Here is a 19,659-nt window from a genome sequence, read left to right as displayed (position 1 = left end):
ATGTACACTGTGTATATAGAAACATCCTGATAGAGAATGCCCACCCGTGCGCTAAAGCTCAAGGGTAGTTTGGTTATGCAGCAAGACAATCTGAAGAAAACAAGCAAGTTCACTGCTGAATAACTTTAAAAAATATATGAAATTAAGCTTTTGGAGAGGCTGAGTCAAGATGTTGTGCCATGACCCTAAAGGAATATTCTGGGTATTGAACCACTTGTAGTATTGATGACTTCTCCGGATAGGTCAGCAATAGTTGAATAGTGGGGTTCCGCTGTTTAGGACCCCCTGCGATCAGCTGATCTCAGCTGCAGCATCATTGCAGTGGGACCAATGTTGGCACTTCCATCAGTTCCGGATTAAGGGGGAAATTCCTTTTTTTTATACATTAAATTAGGAGCTGGGCTACAGTACCAACCCAGGCAGTTGTGCTATGGTCAGTGCTGACTGCAGTGCCAACGGCCCCAGGAGTCAGCTGATCAGCGGAGATCCGAGTGGCAGGTCCCTGCCAATTGGTTATTGATGATGTGTCATCATTAGAGATGAGCGAGCGTACTCGTCCGAGCTTGATGCTCGTTCGAGTATTAGCGTGTTCGAGATGCTCGTTACTAGAGGTGAGCACCACACGATGTTCGAGTTACTTTCACTTTCATCTCTGAGACGTTAGCGCGCTTTTCTGGCCAATAGAAAGACAGGGAAGGCATTACAACTTCCTCCTGTGATGTTCAAGCCCTATACCACCCCCCTGCAGTGAGTGGCTGGCGAGATCAGCTGTCAGCCGAGTATATAAATCGGCCCCTCCCGCGGCTCGCCACAGATGCATTCTGACAGAGATCAGGGAAAGTGCTGCTGATGCTGGAGCTGCTAGGAGTGATTTTAGGCTTCAAGAACCCCAACGGTCCTTCTTAGGTCCACATCTGACTGTGTGCAGTACTGTTGAGGCTGCTTTTTGCAGTGTTGCACATTTTTTTTTTTTGTATATCGGCCCTGCAGAGCATTGCGTCCTCAGTCTGCAGTAATTTTACATAGTATAGGGCCAGTAGTACTGAGGCAGGGACAGTGAAAAAGGTGAAAGACATATACTGTCTATATAGGCAGTGGGCTTTTCCAAAAAAATTTGGGACAAAAAAATATATTTGGGCTGCCTGTGACCGTCCTGACTGTACTGCGTCTCTGCTGGGGGTAGTAGTCCTAATTAATACGCAGCCAGCTAAGTGTTAAAGCGGGCTTGCGCAAAATTCTTTCCTGGGTCTGCTGTGCGTTCCGTAAGCGAAGTCAGCCTCCAACCACAGGCCAATAAGCGGCACATTTAATTACAGCGTTCTGTTTCTGCACTACTGGTAATACACCATGCTGAGGGGTAGCGGTAGGCCTAGAGGACGTGGGCGAGGACGCAGAGGCCCAAGTCAGGGTGTGGGCACAGGCCGAGCTCCTGATCCAGGTGTATCGCAGCCGACTGCTGCGGGATTAGGAGAAAGGCACGTTTCTGGCGTCCCCACATTCATCTCACAATAAATGGGTCCACGCGGTCGACCTTTATTAGAAAATGAGCAGCGTGAGCAGGTCCTGTCGTGGATGGCAGAAAGTGCATCCAGCAATCTATCGACCACCCAGAGTTCTGCGCCGTCCACTGCTGCAGCTCTGAATCCTCTGGCTGCTGCTCCTCCTTCCTCCCAGCCTCCTCACTCCATTACAATGACACATTCTGAGGAGCAGGCAGACTCCCAGGAACTGTTCCCAGGCCCCTGCCAAGAATGGGCAGCAATGGTTCCTCTCCCACCGGAGGAGTTTGTCGTGACCGATGCCCAACCTTTGGAAAATTCCCGGGGTGCGGGGGATGAGGCTGGGGACTTCCGGCAACTGTCTCAAGACCTTTCAGTGGGTGAGGAGGACGATCACGATGAGACACAGTTGTCTATCACTCAGGTAGTAGTAATTGGAGTAAGTCTGAGGGAGGAACACACAGAGGATTCGGAGGAAGAGCAGCAGGACGATGAGGTGACTGACCCCACCTGGTTTGCTATGCCTACTGAGGACAGGTCTTCAGAGGGGGAGGCAAGTGCAGCAGCAGGGCAGGTTGGAAGAGGCAGTGCGGTGGCCAGGGGTAGAGGCAGGGCCAGACCGAATAATCCACCAACTGTTTCCCAAAGCGTCCCCTCGCGCCATGCCACCCTGCAGAGGCCGAGGTGCTCAAAGGTCTGGTAGTTTTATTTACTGAGAGTGCAGACGACCGACGAACAGTGGTGTGCAACCTTTGTCGTGCCAAGATCAGTCGGGGAGCCACCACCACCAGCCTTACCAACACCAGCATGCGCAGACATATGATGGCCAAGCAACCCACACCGCCTCCGGTTTGCACCACTGCCTCTCCCCCTGTGCCCCAACCTGCCACTGAGATCCAACCCCCCTCTCAGGACACAGGCACTACCGTCTCCTGGCCTGCACCCACATCCTCACCTCCGCTGTCCTCGGCCCTATCCACCAATGTCTCTCAGCGCAGCGTCCAGCCGTCGCTAGCGCAAGTGTTTGAGCGCAAGTACGCCGCCACGCACCCGCACGCTCAAAACGTTAAACGTGCACATAGCCAAATTTATCAGCCTGGAGATGCTGCCGTATAGGCTTGTGGAAACGGAGGCTTTCAAAAGCATGATGGCGGCGGCCCCGCGCTACTCGGTTCCCAGTCGCCACTACTTTTCCCGATGTGCCGTCCCAGCCCTGCACGACCACGTCTCCCGCAACATTGTACGCGCCCTCACCAACGCGGTTACTGCCAAGGTCCACTTAACAACGGACACGTGGACTAGCACAGGCGGGCAGGGCCACTATATCTCCCTGACGGCACATTGGGTGAATTTAGTGGAGGCTGGGACCGAGTCAGAGCCTGGGACCGCTCACGTCCTACCCACCCCCAGAATTGCGGGCCCCAGCTCGGTGGTGGTATCTGCAGCGGTGTATGCTTCCTCCACTAAACCACCCTCCTCCTCCTCCTCCTTCGCAACCTCTGTCTCGCAATCAAGATGTGTCAGCAGCAGCACGTCGCTAGCAGTCGGTGTCACGCGGCGTGGCAGCACAGCGGTGGGCAAGCGTCAGCAGGCCGTGCTGAAACTACTCAGCTTAGGAGATAGGAGGCACACGGCCCACGAACTGCTGCAGGGTCTGACAGAGCAGACCGACCGCTGGCTTGCGCCGCTGAGCCTCCAACCGGGCATGGTCGTGTGTGACAACGGCCGTAACCTGGTGGCGGCTCTGCAGCTCGGCAGCCTCACGCACGTGCCATGCCTGGCCCACGTCTTTAATTTGGTGGTTCAGCGCTTTCTGAAAAGCTACCCACGCTTGTCAGACCTGCTCGGAAAGGTGCGCCGGCTCTGCGCACATTTCCGCAAGTCCCACACGAACGCTGCCACCCTGCGCACCCTGCAACATCGGTTTAATCTGCCAGTGCACCGACTGCTGTGCGACGTGCCCACACGGTGGAACTCTACGCTCCATATGTTGGCCAGGCTCTATGAGCAGCGTAGAGCTATAGTGGAATACCAACTCCAACATGGGCGACGCAGTGGGAGTCAGCCTCCTCAATTCTTTACAGAAGAGTGGGCCTGGTTGGCAGACATCTGCCAGGTCCTTGGAAACTTTGACGAGTCTACCCAGATGGTGAGCGGCGATGCTGCAATCATTAGCGTCACCATTCCTCTGCTATGCCTCTTGAGAAGTTCCCTGCAAAGCATAAAGGCAGGCGCTTTGCGCTTGGAAACGGAGGCGGGGGAAGACAGTATGTCGCTGGATAGTCAGAGCACCCTCCTGTCTTTATTTCAGCGCGTTGAGGAGGAGAAGGAGGTGGAGAAGCATGAGAAGGAGGGGGAAGAGACAGCTTGGCCCACTGCTGAGGGTACCCATGCTGCTTGCCTGTCATCCTTTCAGCGTGTATGGCCTGAGGAGGAGGAGGATCCTGAAAGTGATCTTCCTAGTGTGGACAGCCATGTGTTGCATACAGGTACCCTGGCACACATGGCTGACTTCATGTTAGGATGCCTTTCTCGTGACCCTCGCGTTACACGCATTCTGGCCACTTCGGATTACTGGGTGTACACACTGCTCGACCCACGGTATAAGGAGAACCTTTCCACTCTCATACCCGAAGAGGAAAGGGGTTCGTGAGTGATGCTATACCACAGGACCCTGGCGGACAAGCTGATATTAAAATTCCCATCCGACAGCGCTAGTGGCAGAAGGCGCAGTTCCAAGGGCCAGGTAGCAGGGGACGCGCGGAGATCAGGCAGCATGTACAGCACAGGCAGGGGAACACTCTCTAAGGCCTTTGACAGCTTTATGGCTCCCCAGCAAGACTGTGTCACCGCTCCCCAGTCAAGGCTGAGTCGGCGGGAGCACTGTAAAAGGATGGTGAGGGAGTACGTAGCCGATCGCACGACCGTCCTCCGTGACGCCTCTGCCCCCTACAACTACTGGGTGTCGAAGCTGGACACGTGGCCTGAACTCGCGCTCAATGCCCTGGAGGTGCTTGCTTGTCCTGCGGCTAGCGTCTTGTCAGAGAGGGTGTTTAGTGCGGCTGGGGGAATCCTCACGGATAAGCGTACCCACCTGTCAACCGACAGTGCCGACAGGCTTACACTTATCAAGATGAACAAAGCCTGGATTTCCCCAGACTTTTCTTCTCCACCAGCGGACAGCAGCGATACCTAAACAACACGTAGGCTGCACCCGCGGATGGAAACATCGTTCTCTCTCTATCACCATCAAAAACGGGGACCTTTTAGCTTCATCAATCTGTGTATAATATTCATCCTCCTCCTCCTGCTCCTCCTCCTGAAACCTCACGTAATCCCGCCGAACGGGCAATTTTTCTTAGGCCCACAAGGCTCAGTCATATAACTTTTGTAAACAATTTTTATACGTTTCAATGCTCATTAAAGCGTTGAAACTTGCACCTGAACCAATTTTTATTTTAACTGGGCTGCCTACAGGCCTAGTTACCAATTAAGCCACATTAACCAAAGCGATTAATGGGTTTCACCTGCCCTCTTGGTTGGGCATGGGCAATTTTTCTGAAGTACATTTGTACTGTTGGTACACCAATTTTTTGGGGCCCTCGTCTACATTGTAATCCTAGTAATTTTTAGCCCACCTGCATTAAAGCTGACGTTACCTCAGCTGTGCTGGGCACTGCAATGGGATATATTTATGTACTGCCGGTGGGTTCTAGGGAGCCACCCATGCTGTGGGTCCACAGGGACTTCACATTAGGGATTTGTACCTGCCAGTGTCTATGTATTAAAAACCCCGGTCAGACTGGGGCATGCAGTGTGGGCCGAAGACCACCTGCATTTAATCGGACGTTACCTCAGCTGTGATGGGCACTGCAATGGGATATATTTATTTACCGCCGGTGGCTTCCTGGCACCCACCCATGCTGTCGGTCCACACGGAGTTGTAACTGCATGTGTCCACTTCTAAAGAACCCCAGTCTGACTGGGGCATGCAGTGTGGGCCGAAGCCCACCTGCATTCAACATGACATTACATCAGCTGTGCTGGGCACTGCAATGGGATATATTTATGTACCGCCGGTGGGTTCCAGGGAGCCACCCATACTGTGGGTCCACAGGCAGTTGTAACTGCATGTGTCTACTTCTAAAGAACCCCAGTCTGACTGGGGCATGCAGTGTGGGCCGAAGCCCACCTGCATTTAATATGACATTACCTCAGCTGTGATGGGCAATGCAGTGGGATATATTTATGTACCGCCGGTGGGTTCCAGGGAGCCACCCATGCTGTGGGTGCACACGGAATTCCCATTGCGGAGTTGTACCTGCCTGTGACTATTTATAAAAAAACGCGGTCTGACTGGGGCATGCAGACACCTTGACAGAATGAATAGTGTGTGGCACATAGGTTCCCCATTGCTATGCCCACGTGTGCAGCTCCAGATGGAGGTGGCAGAGGATTGGATTTCTCATTGCTTCTGTACAGCATTGTGAGCTATCGCCCGCCCCTTTTAAAGAGGGTCGCTGCCTAGCCGTGCCAACCCTCTGCAGTGTGTGCCTGCGGTTCCTCCTCATGGCAGACGCACTTATAAATAGACATGAGTGTGGTGTTGCATGAGGGCAGCTGAAGGCTGCGGAGGGACAATTTGGTGTGCGCTGTGGACACTGGGTCGTGCAGTGGGGGGTTGGGCAGCATGTAACCCAGGAGAAGTGGCAGCGGAGTGTCATGCAGCCAGTGATTGTGCTTTGTTGGAGGTAGTGTGGTGCTTAGCTAAGGTATGCATTGCTAATGAGGGCTTTTCAGAAGTAAAAATTGTTGGGAGGGGGGGGGGCACTCTTGCCGCTATTGTGGCTTAATAGTGGGACCTGTGAACTTGAGATGCAGCCCAACATGTAGCCCCTCGCCTGCCCTATCCGTTGCTGTGTCGTTCCCATCACTTTCTTGAATTGCCCAGATTTTCACAAATGGAAACCTTAGCGAGCATCGGCGAAATACAAAAATGCTCGGGTCGCCCATTGACTTCAATGGGGTTCGTTATTCGAAACGAACCCTCGAGCATCGCGAAAATTTCGTCCCGAGTAACGAGCACCCGAGCATTTTGGTGCTCGCTCATCTCTAGTCATCATCCATAGGAAAAAAAAGTCCCTGAATGCCCCTTTAACAGCTAAATGTTTACACACATGCACAGGTCATGTTTTTCAGCTTATTTACCATTAGGCCACTCTCACACACACTGTAAAACCCCTCCATTGATTTTATTTGCTTCTCAGACAAGCTTTCAAAGTAGCGTTCTAATGCCGCAATTTTCGGCCGCTGCCTGCTGTATTTTAGTGTGCATTAAACGCTGACTAACAAGTGTTAAGGTGGCAGAAATGAAGTTCTAAGCTCTCGCTCACGACCTGAAGGTTGCAGGTTCAATCCCCGCGTGGTTCAGCTCAGTCTTCCATCCTTTCAAGGTCTGTAAATGAGTACTCAGTTTGCTGGGGGGTAAAAGATGACTGGGGAAGGCAATGCCAAACCACTCTGCAAAAACAGTCTGCCGCTGCGGCGTCACCCTAGCAGTCAGTCATGACTCGGTGCTTGCACCAGGGGACTTTACCTTTACTTTACATTATATAAAAAGCGTCCTTACATTTGCATTCGCTATTAATGGACCCTCCATAGTTTGTTTCAGTTCAAATAGTTTTGTTCCTACTTTTTAGGGATGTTTGCCACCGTAGCAGGAATCTCTCAGCGGGCACCGGTTCACTGGTCCGAGAATGTTATTGGAGCGGCAGTATCTTTTCCCTATGTGTTGGCTTTGGATGAAGAGTTTGTCACTGTGCACAGCATGCTGGACCAGCAACAGAAGCAAAGCCTACCGTTCAAGGAAGGAATCATTCTGCAGGACTTTGAAGGTAACAGTCATAAATGGACATATTACATGTCATTATATCATTGTATTACAGTATGTTCGATGTCGATAATATGGTATGCAACAAGAAAACCGAAATAAAACAAACTTTACCTTGGCAGATCCAAGGGGGATGTGTGCATCTATATGGGTGACTCTTGAAGATCATGGTGAAGTCTCTGAGCACGTATACATGCAGTATATAGGTGTGCAATACTTTGGGATATTTGGCACATTGATCTTGTAGATATGTCTCACAATCCAACTGAAATACTAGGTACTCAGTGGGGCAGATGTAGTCAACAAGCTCAGAGCCAAAAGCTTCACCGCAGATGACACAAAACTAGTATGCTTGTAGAACCACAATACCCAGAAGACTGCTGCTGCCGGTGGTATGGAGATCATTATTGCATCTAGTGCAAAAGACAGACTCTGTTCTATATTTTTATTCCTTATGTAGAGCGGTGTAGTTTATTGGTGTTAATCCAGCACTTTGGCAGCAACTTTCTTCATACCAGCAATTCCTGTTCTGCGTGTTTAGTGTTGCCACATGGACATTATGTAGAGCGCAGTCACAGTGTGCCCTAATTCACATGGACTGTAGATGATAGTTGATTTGTTCTATTGATATTTTATTTCCCTTACTGAAACGGGAAGTGTCATCTTCCTTTATCTTGTGACAGCCTCTCTCTGTCAGTACTGTGTTCTTATTTCCTTCCTCTTGTGTAACAGACCAAAATATGTCTATTCTGGAGAAGAACATCCGTATAAGAACAGCACAACAGTTGGTTGGTCAATATTGCCTTTCTTTGTGGCCTTTCCCACTATTTCCCTGTTCTATGGAGACATTTAAAGGCCCATTTACTTGTAACGATTATCGCTCAAAATTCATTAAAACGACCAAAAATGAGCAATAATCATTACATGTAAACACAGGCATCGTGCAGTTTTTGCTTAAATGATGATTTTTAAGGTGAATTTAAATTCCATCGTTTAGCTAGGGAGAGAGAGAGTATATCTCAACAGACCGCACACAACATAAAAATCGCCGCTAACATTGTAATCTGCCGACAGCTGCGAAGAGAACAATGCAGCTGTGTGCACAGCTAGGCATGTGATCACACACTGGGCTCTGCAAACAGCTGGTGGAGGCCCTTTTGCATGCAAATGAAGATGATAAAGTGTTAATGGCCATCAGCACTTTATGCAAATAGATCACACAATCTTTCAGTCTTTTGAAAGATTATCTTTGCGTGTAAAAGAGCCTTTACTACTTTTGCTTGTTGCTGCATTCAGGGAGTGTGGATTTTCTCCTTTTAATGTTCATTTTTGTACAACTATTTGCATAGTTTAAGGCAGAGTTAGACAATCTGTATAGTGACTAGAAAATGTTTTTTGTAACCTGGTATTCCTATAAGCCCTTGAAGGGGTTGGTCCATTATAGGTTTCACCTGTTACGCAGACACCCCAGCTGTGGCTCGTCCTGAAGTGCATGCAGACCACCACCACTAATCCATTCACTTCAATAGGACCGCTGGCGATAGCCAAGTATCCTTGAGCTGGGGGAGGCGAGGAATTGTATGTGCATTTTAAAGGAGAGGGCAGAGTCAAATGTTACACCAAGGCAGACTTGTAGGACAAGTGAAGGTATGGACCCATTGTTTGTGATTGATAAGCCCCTGTTTTCTTTGCCTGTATCTATCAAGTCAGGCTTAGTTTCCAAAACCGCAGCACACTCTAGTCTAACTGAAATTTTGGCATAGAATTCACTCTTGCCATTACAGAGGGTGAAATCAAAATCTGTATTAAAACTCACATATGTATGGTACTGGCATTGTGGATTGTTAGACAACGTAACCTAAAAAAAATCTTAAATGTTATTTGCATTCAAGTTTCTAATGTCAGATTTTAGAAAAATGTGATTGTTCCCAGAGAAACCAAGTAATCTTGTAGATCTGATACCTTTTAATGGCTAACAAAAATACATGATGTTATTGCGAGCTTTCAAACCTCTCAGGGTTCTTCCTCAGGCTTAATACAATTTTTGAAACAAATACAGCAATCAGTAGGAACCCTCATATTGGTGTTGTGTCGCAGCGTTGCCAAGGTACATTCACAGTAGTGGTTAACTCCCTGACTTGTGCTTCCAACAGCTATACAGTGGTACACTTAGCCCTTAGGCTCCCATGTTAAAAAGCATAAAAAACATATACTGCACACTATATATCTGTGGATAGAATGGCATAGTAGACAACAAAAAACAAAGGAAAATTCATATTGGCCCTACAGATGCCAAAAGGACATTCTTTTCGCCTCCACCTGTTGAATGGAAGGCATTCTATGGAAACGTTTGATGTATACACCAGGAGCTTTACCAGCACATAGGCTAAATGTACTCAGCATTAATGCACCCTTACAATCCCTTAGTTGTATTTCCTATGAGATGCCTTCTCATTAAAACATTCATTACTGAAGGCTTCTTGACTAATAAAGGCATCAATCAGTATGTAGTATGTTGATTATTGTCTAATTGAATTTCTTTCTTTGTGTTTTCCAGGTAGGGTCATAGTAGCAACCAGTAACGGGGTGTATGTTTTAATCCCCTTGCCTTTGGAAAAGCAGATACAGGACCTTTTATCAAACCAGAGAGTAGAAGAAGCACTTGTACTTGCCAAGGGTGCACGGCATAATATTCCAAAGGAGAAATTTAAGGTATGCAAAATTGTAATGGTTTTATTGTAAAAAAAAAAAAAAAAGTAATCGCTCACAATAATATTCTAGCCATTTCTCTATTATCACCTTAAGGCTGCCAGTCCACGGGCGAATGTTCATTGCGTTACCCATGGCGATAATCCGGCCGCGGGTAACGCAGTGAACGCTTTTCATAGCGTTGCTATGGAAAGCGCAGCCGTGGCGTCCACGACTGGAGAATCATAGCGGTTCTCCGCTCGCGGGATCTAAATTTGCAGCATTTAGGCTCACCGCAGAGAACTGACAGCGGCCCCCACGGCAGAATAACGCTGGCGATATTCTGCAACGCAAGTCGACTGGGCCTAAGGCTACATTCATAGTGCGCTTTTCATAGCTTCTGTGAAATTGAGTTCAACGGGAAACAACTAATCGCACACGGTATGCGAGTGAGATGCAAAAGTCGTGTGAATAAGCCCTAAAAAGGCCAAGTGTGGTAGTTAAAGGGGTTGTCCCGTGAAATCAAGTGGGGTTATACACTTCTGTATGGCCATATTAATGCACTTTGTAATGTACATCGTGCATTAAATATGAGCCATACAGAAGTTATTCACTTACTCACTCCGTTGCTGGCGTCCCCGTCTCCATGGCTCCGACTAATTTCTGCATCTTCTGGCTTGTTTAGACGCGCTTGCGCTGTCCGGTCTTCTGCTCTGTTGAATGGGGCCGCTCCGGCGTGCTTGCATCGGAGAGCTGGTCTTCTCCGCGTCATCGTAGCTCCGCCTCCATCACGTGGTGCCGATCAGCCAATTAGGTGGCTGTAATCGGCAGTGGACCGCAAGACATCCACGGTGCACCATGGGAGAAGACCCGCGGTGCACCATGGGAGAAAACCGCGGTGCATCATTGGGAAAGGACCGGCGGCCATCTTTAAAAGAAGAAAAGAAGAAACTGCCTGAACAGGGATGCAGGTAAGCGATTTTTTTTTTTTTTTTTTTTTTTTTTTTTTTTTTTAAATAGCAAAGGGATTGTGTTTAACGGGGCACAATGTGGGGGTAGGTAGAAAAAAAATTTTTTGATTTCGCCGCGGGACAACCCCTTTAACTCGTTCATGACCAAGGGTCACTGATGCCCCTGTGTCCAGGTAACATTCTGTAGTTCTGTCATTCACACTTCCAAAACATATTAACTTTTTTTTTTCTGGCTTTTTATTTTTTTGCTAGGTGAGTGGTATTTTTCAATGTTAATATTTAACATACCATATAATATACTGGAAGACTCTTAAGTGGGGCAGAATAGGAAGAAACGTTAATTGCACCATTTGGGGGGGAGGTGTGTATGGTCTAGTAAAAATGGCATGCTGTCTTTATTCTGTGCATCAGTACAATTACAGTGATGCCAAATTTATATAGTTTTTCTTCCTTTTTTTTTTTTTCTTTTAATTCTTTATTTAGAAGTTTTCCATTTTTTTCCAAAACAGCAAGTTAAATCACTGTTAAGTAATGCAAAGAAATTGACAACCTGCAATCTAAACAGTAGTACAAAATTTCCCCAACCAGATTAAGACAAAGTGTTAAACCTTGAAGCACATGCAACAAACCCCTGGAGGTGGCCCATTCAGGTACTACCTATGGTATTGCAAGTATGAACTGCAATTATGCTTGGTCCTGAATTTCCAACCCCTGTGAAGAGGGAAGAAGACCCTCATTAAAGTTCAATCCCCGACCCACTCCTCCCCACACCTCTGCCTATAGTTATCCCCACCCACTCCCTGTACCCTCTCTATTCCTCTGTTTTCTTGATAGTGAAAGACAACCTATTTTAAACCGCTGACTGTGGCGTAACAGTAGAACAGCAAAAGAGGGAAAAACAACCGTAGAAGAGAAGGGAAAGAAAGGGGGGGAAAAAAAGAAAAACAAAATCTATAAAGGAAAGGAATGGAAGGGACGAAGAGTACATCATAAGGGCTTATTCAGACGTCCATATATCGGTCGGGTTTTCACTCCCGGCCGATATACTGTGTCGCTTTCTGCAGGGGGAGAAGGCGGGCCGGGAGCAGTGCTCTGAGCTCCCGCCCCCTCGCCGCTGTTTGCAATGGGAGGCCCGGGACGAGGGCGCAGCTAAGTTCCGCCCCATCCCGCCTCCTCCCATTGCAAATAGTGATGAGGAGCGGAGAGGGGGCGGCAGCTCAGTGCACTGCTCCCGGCCTGGCCTGCCTCCTCCCCCTGCAGAAAGGGACACTGTATATATCAGCCGCGTGTGAAAACCGGCTGGTATACGGACGTCTGAATAAGCCCTAAGGCATAGTCTTGCATTTGTCCCAATTTTATGTGGCAAGACCTTGGCGTTCCGTGGCATCATTTTCTGAACTTTACTAAGGTCCGGATTCCGCTCTCCAGTGCACTTATGAGTTATATATGTTATGGAATTCCAAAGAATTCTGGAATTCGATCCAATGAAACCACGTTAGTTTATTTTTTTTGCATAGTAATACTTCAGAAAAGGCCTTTCTTAAAAAAAAAAATAATTGCTTCCTGCTGCCATATTTTGACTCCCATAACTTTACTTTTCTATCATTGGGGCTTTATGAGGCCTCATTTTTTTGTGGGGTGATCTGTAGTTTTGTATTGGTACCATTTAGGGGAACATATAACATTTTGATCACTTTTTATTCAGCTTTTTTTGTGGAAAGAAAGTGACCCAAAAAGCGCAAATTGCATATTTTTTTCATGCAGGATTAATTTTAATACATTAGACCTTTTATGAATGCAGTGATACAAATTTTTAGACTTTTTTTTTCCTTTATTCGTCTAGATGCGAGCACTGGGAAAAGGTTGTGTTTGTTTTGTTTTTGTTTGTTTTAACTTTTTAATGTTTTTTTATTTTTATAATAAGTCTTTGCTACTTTTTAGTTGTTTGTTTTTTTTGTTAGTCCCCATTGGGGAATTGAACTTTTGATTGTTTTTACAGTATAATGCATGACTATAGTATTTTACTGTACTGCATTTTGACAGGCTGTCTATTAAAGACATGTCACAGGCACATCTTTACAGGGAATCTGCTATCAACTTTTACCCCCTCAATCTGTGGTAGCCGTTATTTTCATAAGGATTTTCTACTTTTATACAATAAAACCCATTTTTTGTTAAAAAATAAATAAATTAAAGTAAAAAAAATTGATACTGCTGCATTTAAAGATCCCTAACTTTTTTTTTTTTTATGATGGGTCAGTTTGTGAGGGCTTGTCTTTTGCATGGTGAACTGTCTCTTTCATTAGCACTATTTAAGGTACACACAACTTTTTAATCACTTTCTCATGTTTTTTTTTAAAATTCTTTACAGTGTTTGCCATCCATGACATCTAATACTTTAATTTAATTGCACAAGTAGTTATAGATGCAGTGATATCAAATATGTATTCTTTTTATACTAATTTTTTATGAAAAAAATGGAATGAGTTCGTACAAAAAGAAGGGAAGTGGGTCCATTAAAAAAAAATATTTTTTTCTACCTGGCTATTTTTTAAATTTTTATTCTGTCTCAACGGGGTACTTGTATGATTACTCAGGACTCTATTATCTCCATTCTTCTACACTCTTGACAGCCATAACAATCAACAGCTTCTTCTTAAGCATGTAACTAGTTATCTTCAGTCCTGACTATATTTGCATGGTACCAACTGTACCATACAGTTGGCATCTTGCAAGTGATGGTGCAGGCACAGCTCCCAGTGCCATACTAGTACAGTGGTTTGAATTAAGTACACGTGGGATGCAACATACTATTATGGCGCAGAGCATGAATGGGTTAAAGAGGGTCTGTGCTCAAGTACTTATGTTCCCTGTAGATGGCAAACCATTTTTCTTTGCTCCGCCCCTTTTAAATAAGTGTGGTGTTCTGAGCACACCGCATAATGAACTATCTATTACTGCTGAAATACTTTGATGGACGGCTTTAATGGGCCATGTAATAGGGTGACGTTAGGTGTACAAAACGACAGGTTTGCATCATCTGTTGTTGGTTCCTCGGCGAAGATGTTCACTCAATAGATTTAATGTAAATCTCCCTGATTCTTGTACATTCAGATTTTCATTTTTATGTGGGAAAAAAAAAAAAAGTGAGTGGTCGCAAGGTTTACCACTTCCTGTGGGCAAACCACATTAAACAGCTCTTGGGAAGTCTAATATTAGCACAAAAGTTTCAAGGGAACTTGACGAATACTAAAGTTTTCTGTATTCTATTACTACACTCATGTGTCACTCATACTTGTTGCTTCTATCACTGGGCATGTTCCATAGAAGTAGTGTGATTATCACTCATACTGGCAACCTGAACTTCACGTCCTCCTATACAGTTACTGATAATTATAATTATTGCAGGGCTCAGCTCAGCCTCTCTGACTAATACTTATATATTTAGGAAAATCTAATCTATCTAGTCTAATCTATCAAATGGCGAATTATCACATTGTGTCCCTAGAAGGCAGAAATGGTACTCCTAGAAGCCAACATGATGTCTGATCAGAAGCAGACAGGAGGCTGAAGTGCAGGGAAGGGAGTATAAAAGACATCCAGATCTTGAGAGACAATCGGGTGGGCGGAGGTGCAGTCATGAAACGTTCTCTTTCTATTTGAAGTCTTGATGCACAATGAAAAAAGTGCTAAGCAAAGAACAGCTGAGTTTTGAGATTGCTGGTGGGTATACCATGTTTCCCCCAAAATGAGCCCTAGCCTGATTTTTCAGGGAGGCGTGAAATACAAGCCCTAGTTACATTACATAAAATAAAAAAAATAGTAATACATTACCCAGCATGCTCGGTCCAGGTCCTTCCCGCTGCTATTCAGAGCACTGCATTGATTGGTTCTTTAAGTGCTGCTCAGCCAATCACAGCCATCATTTTTGAGAAGGCTGGATTTATGAATTGGCTAAGCCGCCGCTTAGTCAATTCATAAATCTCACCTCCACAACGTGATGGCTGCGGTTGGCTGAGCCGCGGCACTTAAAGAACCAATCAATGCAGTGCTCGAAGAACCAATCACAGCCATCACTTAGTGGAGGCGCGATTTATGGATCCTGTGTGGCTGGCCGAGGACCGCGGAAACCGCTTTGAGCCTCTGGGGAGCAACAGGAAGGACCTGGACTGAGCCTGCTAGGTAACTAAAATTGGACATTCCCCGAAAATAAGCCCTAGCGCCTCTTTGGGTGCAAAAATTAATATACACGGTCTTATTTTTGGGAAAACACTGTAGTTGCTGAGTGTCTCTTTACTAAAGTGTCTTTAGGGGAACACACTCTATTTGCTGTTTTTTCCTTGTTCATGTCGGTAAGGAAATTGAGGTGCTATATACAGTCATTTGAGTGGACACTGAAAGTTTTCCCGAAATGAAGATCAACATTTAATGTGGTTCTCAGTTTCAGCCAATAGTTGGGGTGTGGGGCAATAACCACCTGCCCCATAGAGGTAAAAATGGGAACAGCTAGAGGTAAAGATACATAGGGGAATCCATTATAAGCTAATCGGTATGTTTCTGTGCAGTGCACAGCATATGAGCTATTGTGTCCAAGACCTAAAGGTCGAGGCCGTTTATGACCAGGCAGCCCTTAAAGGGGTTGTCCCGCGAAAGCAAGTTGGGGTATACACTTCTCTATGGCCATATTAATGCACTTTGTAATATACATCGTGCATTAAATATGAGCCATACAGAAATTATTCACTTACCTGCTCCGTTGCTAGCGTCCCCGTCTCCATGGTGCCGTCTAATTTCAGCGTCTAATCGCCCGATTAGACGCGCTTGCGCAGTCCGGTCTTCTCCGTGTTGAATGGGGCTGCTCGTGCTGGAGAGCCGCTCCTCGTAGCTCCGCCCCGTCACGTGTGCCGATTCCAGCCAATCAGGAGGCTGGAATCGGCAATGGACCGCACAGAAGACCTGCGGTCCACCGAGGGTGAAGATCCCGGCGGCCATCTTCGCAAGGTAAGTAAGAAGTCACCGGAGCGCGGGGATTCGGGTAAGTACTATCCGGTTTGTTTGTCTTTTAACCCCTGCATTGGGTTTGTCTCGCGCCGAACGGGGGGGGGGGCTATTGAAAAAAAAACAAACCCGTTTCGGCGCGGGACAACCCCTTTAATAATACCGTAGCATCGGTGTGCTTGTGTGCCGTTCGTCTGTCAACCTGAAAACTGATGTTGATTTTTTTCGTTACATTTTTACACCAAGCTGTGATCAATATTTAGATAAGGGGAAATTAATATAAATGCTAAACCAAGGGCACAGCTACATATTGTAATATTATAATAGTGTGTGTTGGCTGTTAATCCATGAGGTAGTTCTATTAATCGTCTTGCTCTGTGGGATTACTAAACAGCGTTGCTTTTTCTACAGGTTATGTATAGAAGAATCTTGCAGCAGGCCGGGTTTATACAGTTCGCTCAGCTTCAGTTTTTAGAAGCAAAAGAATTATTCAGGTAAAGAATAACATCAATCAGTCTGAATTTTATGTCTGCACCAGAGATAATTCAGTGGGCACGGCACTTTGAACAAACTTGGGTTTATGTAATAGCTAATATGATAACTAGCAAAAGTGCAATCACTTTGACATATAATAATGGTTTTGTCCTAAAAAATTACTATAAAGTGCTGAGCACTAGGGGCATCACTTTCTTCTAACCTGCTGTCAACTGCCTGTTGTCATGTGAAGTCCGTCTCTAGTAACGCACACCAAGATTGATGACAGGAAGTGGGGGTGGATGTTTCATACTGCCCAGTGCCCATAGATGTCTATGGAGAGAAGGGGGGAAGCTTCTGCAGAGTGAGTTAGAACCAGAGAGGCTCACACTGATGTGGCTGCTGCTAATAGTGTTTACTATGTTATAGTTACTAAAATCGCATCTGCATTTCTCAGTACTACTGTATAATCTCCATGATGATGTTTTGCTTTAAAGAGAGATAGGAGAGAGCAGGATCTCTTTCTTTCTGTGCAGCTGGTTTTCATCCACCCTTTAGGAATAGAGCTTGTAGAGGGGAAAGCTTCTAAAAATGCCATATACAGGTCATATAATAGCCAGACATAGTTACTTCTCAGGGCAGCTGATTCTGAAAAGTTATCTGAAAGTTTGGGTGTAATAATCTGAAAGTCATGTGTAATTGTGTGTATAGACAAAGCCCTGCTGTGTCCCCATTAAGACAGCCAGTCAGAATGTTCAAACTTGACTGATTATGTACAGTGACTAAAAGTCAGGAAGAAATCATAATTCCAATGTAGCATTTTCTATGGGGGAGATTGCAAGGGCCCTTCTAAACTTGAGAAATGTTAGAATAGATTTAAGGTACATTATCACCACTTATGCCCATGACAGAACCCATAAGAGACCGCCTCCCATCCAGACAACGGAAACCTTCTAGATCTCTTTAACCGAGGAGGTAAAGGATGTTCCCGTCTTTACTGTTTACTGCCATAGAACAGGTTGGGAAAGGATTCCCAGGATTCCTCCAGATCTCTAAAGTTGGATTGTGGGGCCTCTCTCCCAAACTCTTTGGGCGTGTAGGTAACCTTACCGATGTAAATGTTCACTAGGAGCCAGTGGATACGTTTGGAATTATCCTCTTGTCCCCTGTTGCAGATGCTGTGCTGCCCTATCTCTGGTGGTGCTTTCATTAGCCGATGGATTTTCAGGTGTGTGCTAAAATGGGAAATGCTTAATATTACCACTAATTGGGCCAGGAGAGTTAGGGTAAGAAATGGATGCTTTCTTAGAGTAACTTCAGCCAGTCCCGTGTGGAATCACCCATGATAGCTCTGCTAATTCTTCCGTAATGCTGAGTTTTTAAATACACTCGTTGTCAAAAGAAAAATCGAACCCCTAGAAGGAGTTGTCGGAATAGAATGAAACTTTATATGCGTGATTGTAACGTTGATATAAGAAAGCGATTACAATATCAGAGCAAAAAAATAATTTATTGCAGAAAACTGAATACTTAAATGAGGCTCAGTAGTACCCTGTTGGGCTGCCTCTAGATTGGATGCAAGATGTGATACAGGCAGGCATGGAGGCGTACAGCTTCTGTATGGTATCCTGCAGCATATATGACCATAATTTGCTGTAACTAAGCCTCTAGATCATGCAAACTAACAGACTATCGAAGTTGGTATCCCGGATGGTCCCATACATGTTCCATTGGTGATAAATCTGGTGACCGTGCAGGCCAGGGAAGTGTGGCAATGTTGTGGAGACATTCTAGTGACCCCTTTGTGTGTGCGGCTGGACATTATCCTGCTAGAAAATGCCTCTTGGAAGCCGCCATGAGAGGAACACATGTGGCTGCAGGATGTCATGAACAAATCGCTGAGCTGTCATTGTCCCTCGTACCACTACTATGGGTGACCGACTGAAGCAGCACACTGTTGCCAGCAGTGGCAACAGTGTGCTGCTTCACAACAAAGGCATGATTGAGGTGCTCATCCCTAGGTGTCCAGAAATTAACACGACTGTTGTTGGTGCCAAAACTAAACATGGATTTGTCGTTGAAAACAATCCAGTTCCACTCCATAGCAGTCCAGTTTCGTCAATCGTGACACGACTGCAAACGGTGGGTGTCAGAGGCAGTACACCTAATGGCTGCCATGAAACCAAATGTCCTTCAGCCAAGCGCCTGGAGTGGTTCCGAAAGAGACATGGGATTGTAACAATGGTGCTACCTGTCTCCTTAGGTCAGACAATCACACGATCCTCTTTTCTGGTCGTATTTCGAGGGCGTCATGAGCCTGGTCACTTTGTGTGTGTGTGTGTGTGTGTGTGTGCCCTCATGTATCCACTGCTCCCAACAGCTCCTAACATACTAATTCTAACGGCCAAGGTGGTGGGCAATTCATCAATATGACCATCCAGCTGCTCGAATTCCAATAATGCGCCCCCTCTCAAACTCTGTGGGCGAAATCTCTTTTATTGGGTTGTTGAGGCGTTTAGTGGTCGACAAGTTCTACCAAAGAGGTCACTACACACAAGTAGCCTCTGAGAGACTTTTTAAAGGCCATGGGTAGAAGCACTTTTATGGGCTCAGGTGGAAAAACCGTTCATCTAATCACTCAGTTGCATATCTGCCTGAGATCTAACTGCATGCCGAGTTTTGCAGCAAAAGTATTATTTTCTTTTTTAGAATGGGTGTCTATTAAAACAAAGTTTTAGGTATGAACATAAAATGGAAAAGGGCTTCAAAATAGTCTGTGGAACTTGCTACAGACTGAAAATATAAAGGGTGTTCCCTTAAAGAGACCTAGTATGTTTCTCTCCTATCCGGATGGAAGAATGTCTCTCATGGGTGCTGTCATGGGCCTGATGGATAACTGATTAACAGTAAGTAATGTTGTGGGGTATTTTTTTTTTTTTTGCAATTTTTAGCGGTGGATCACATGTTCCATCCTCTGTAATGATCTCTATCAGCGGGGATCAGAAAAGGGAAAGTGTTTTCCTTTGGCGAACATTCATTGACTCTCCACTACTTTTGGGAGACTTGTGGACAAGCTGAGGGCTTTGCAAGTATGCTTAAACCTTTTTGCCACTCTCACAGATTTCCGTTACTAAAAATG

General features: G+C 45.9%; 1 protein-coding gene across 1 annotated transcript in view; it reads left to right on the top strand.

Moving 5' to 3' along the window:
- TGFBRAP1 (transforming growth factor beta receptor associated protein 1) overlaps nt 1-19,659 on the top strand; it is a 52,513-nt gene that overhangs the window by 7,302 nt on the left and 25,552 nt on the right. The window contains exons 3-5 of the mRNA XM_066577847.1: nt 7,199-7,393; nt 9,947-10,101; nt 16,458-16,540. Coding sequence (XP_066433944.1) covers nt 7,199-7,393; nt 9,947-10,101; nt 16,458-16,540 — 433 coding nt within the window. The remainder of the gene's footprint in view (nt 1-7,198; nt 7,394-9,946; nt 10,102-16,457; nt 16,541-19,659) is intronic.

This window comes from Eleutherodactylus coqui, chromosome 1, assembly GCF_035609145.1.
Source record: "Eleutherodactylus coqui strain aEleCoq1 chromosome 1, aEleCoq1.hap1, whole genome shotgun sequence".
Taxonomy (NCBI): Eukaryota; Metazoa; Chordata; class Amphibia; order Anura; family Eleutherodactylidae; genus Eleutherodactylus; species Eleutherodactylus coqui.
Note: the sequence above shows the minus strand (reverse complement) of the source record. Positions and strands in the feature narration are given on the sequence as shown.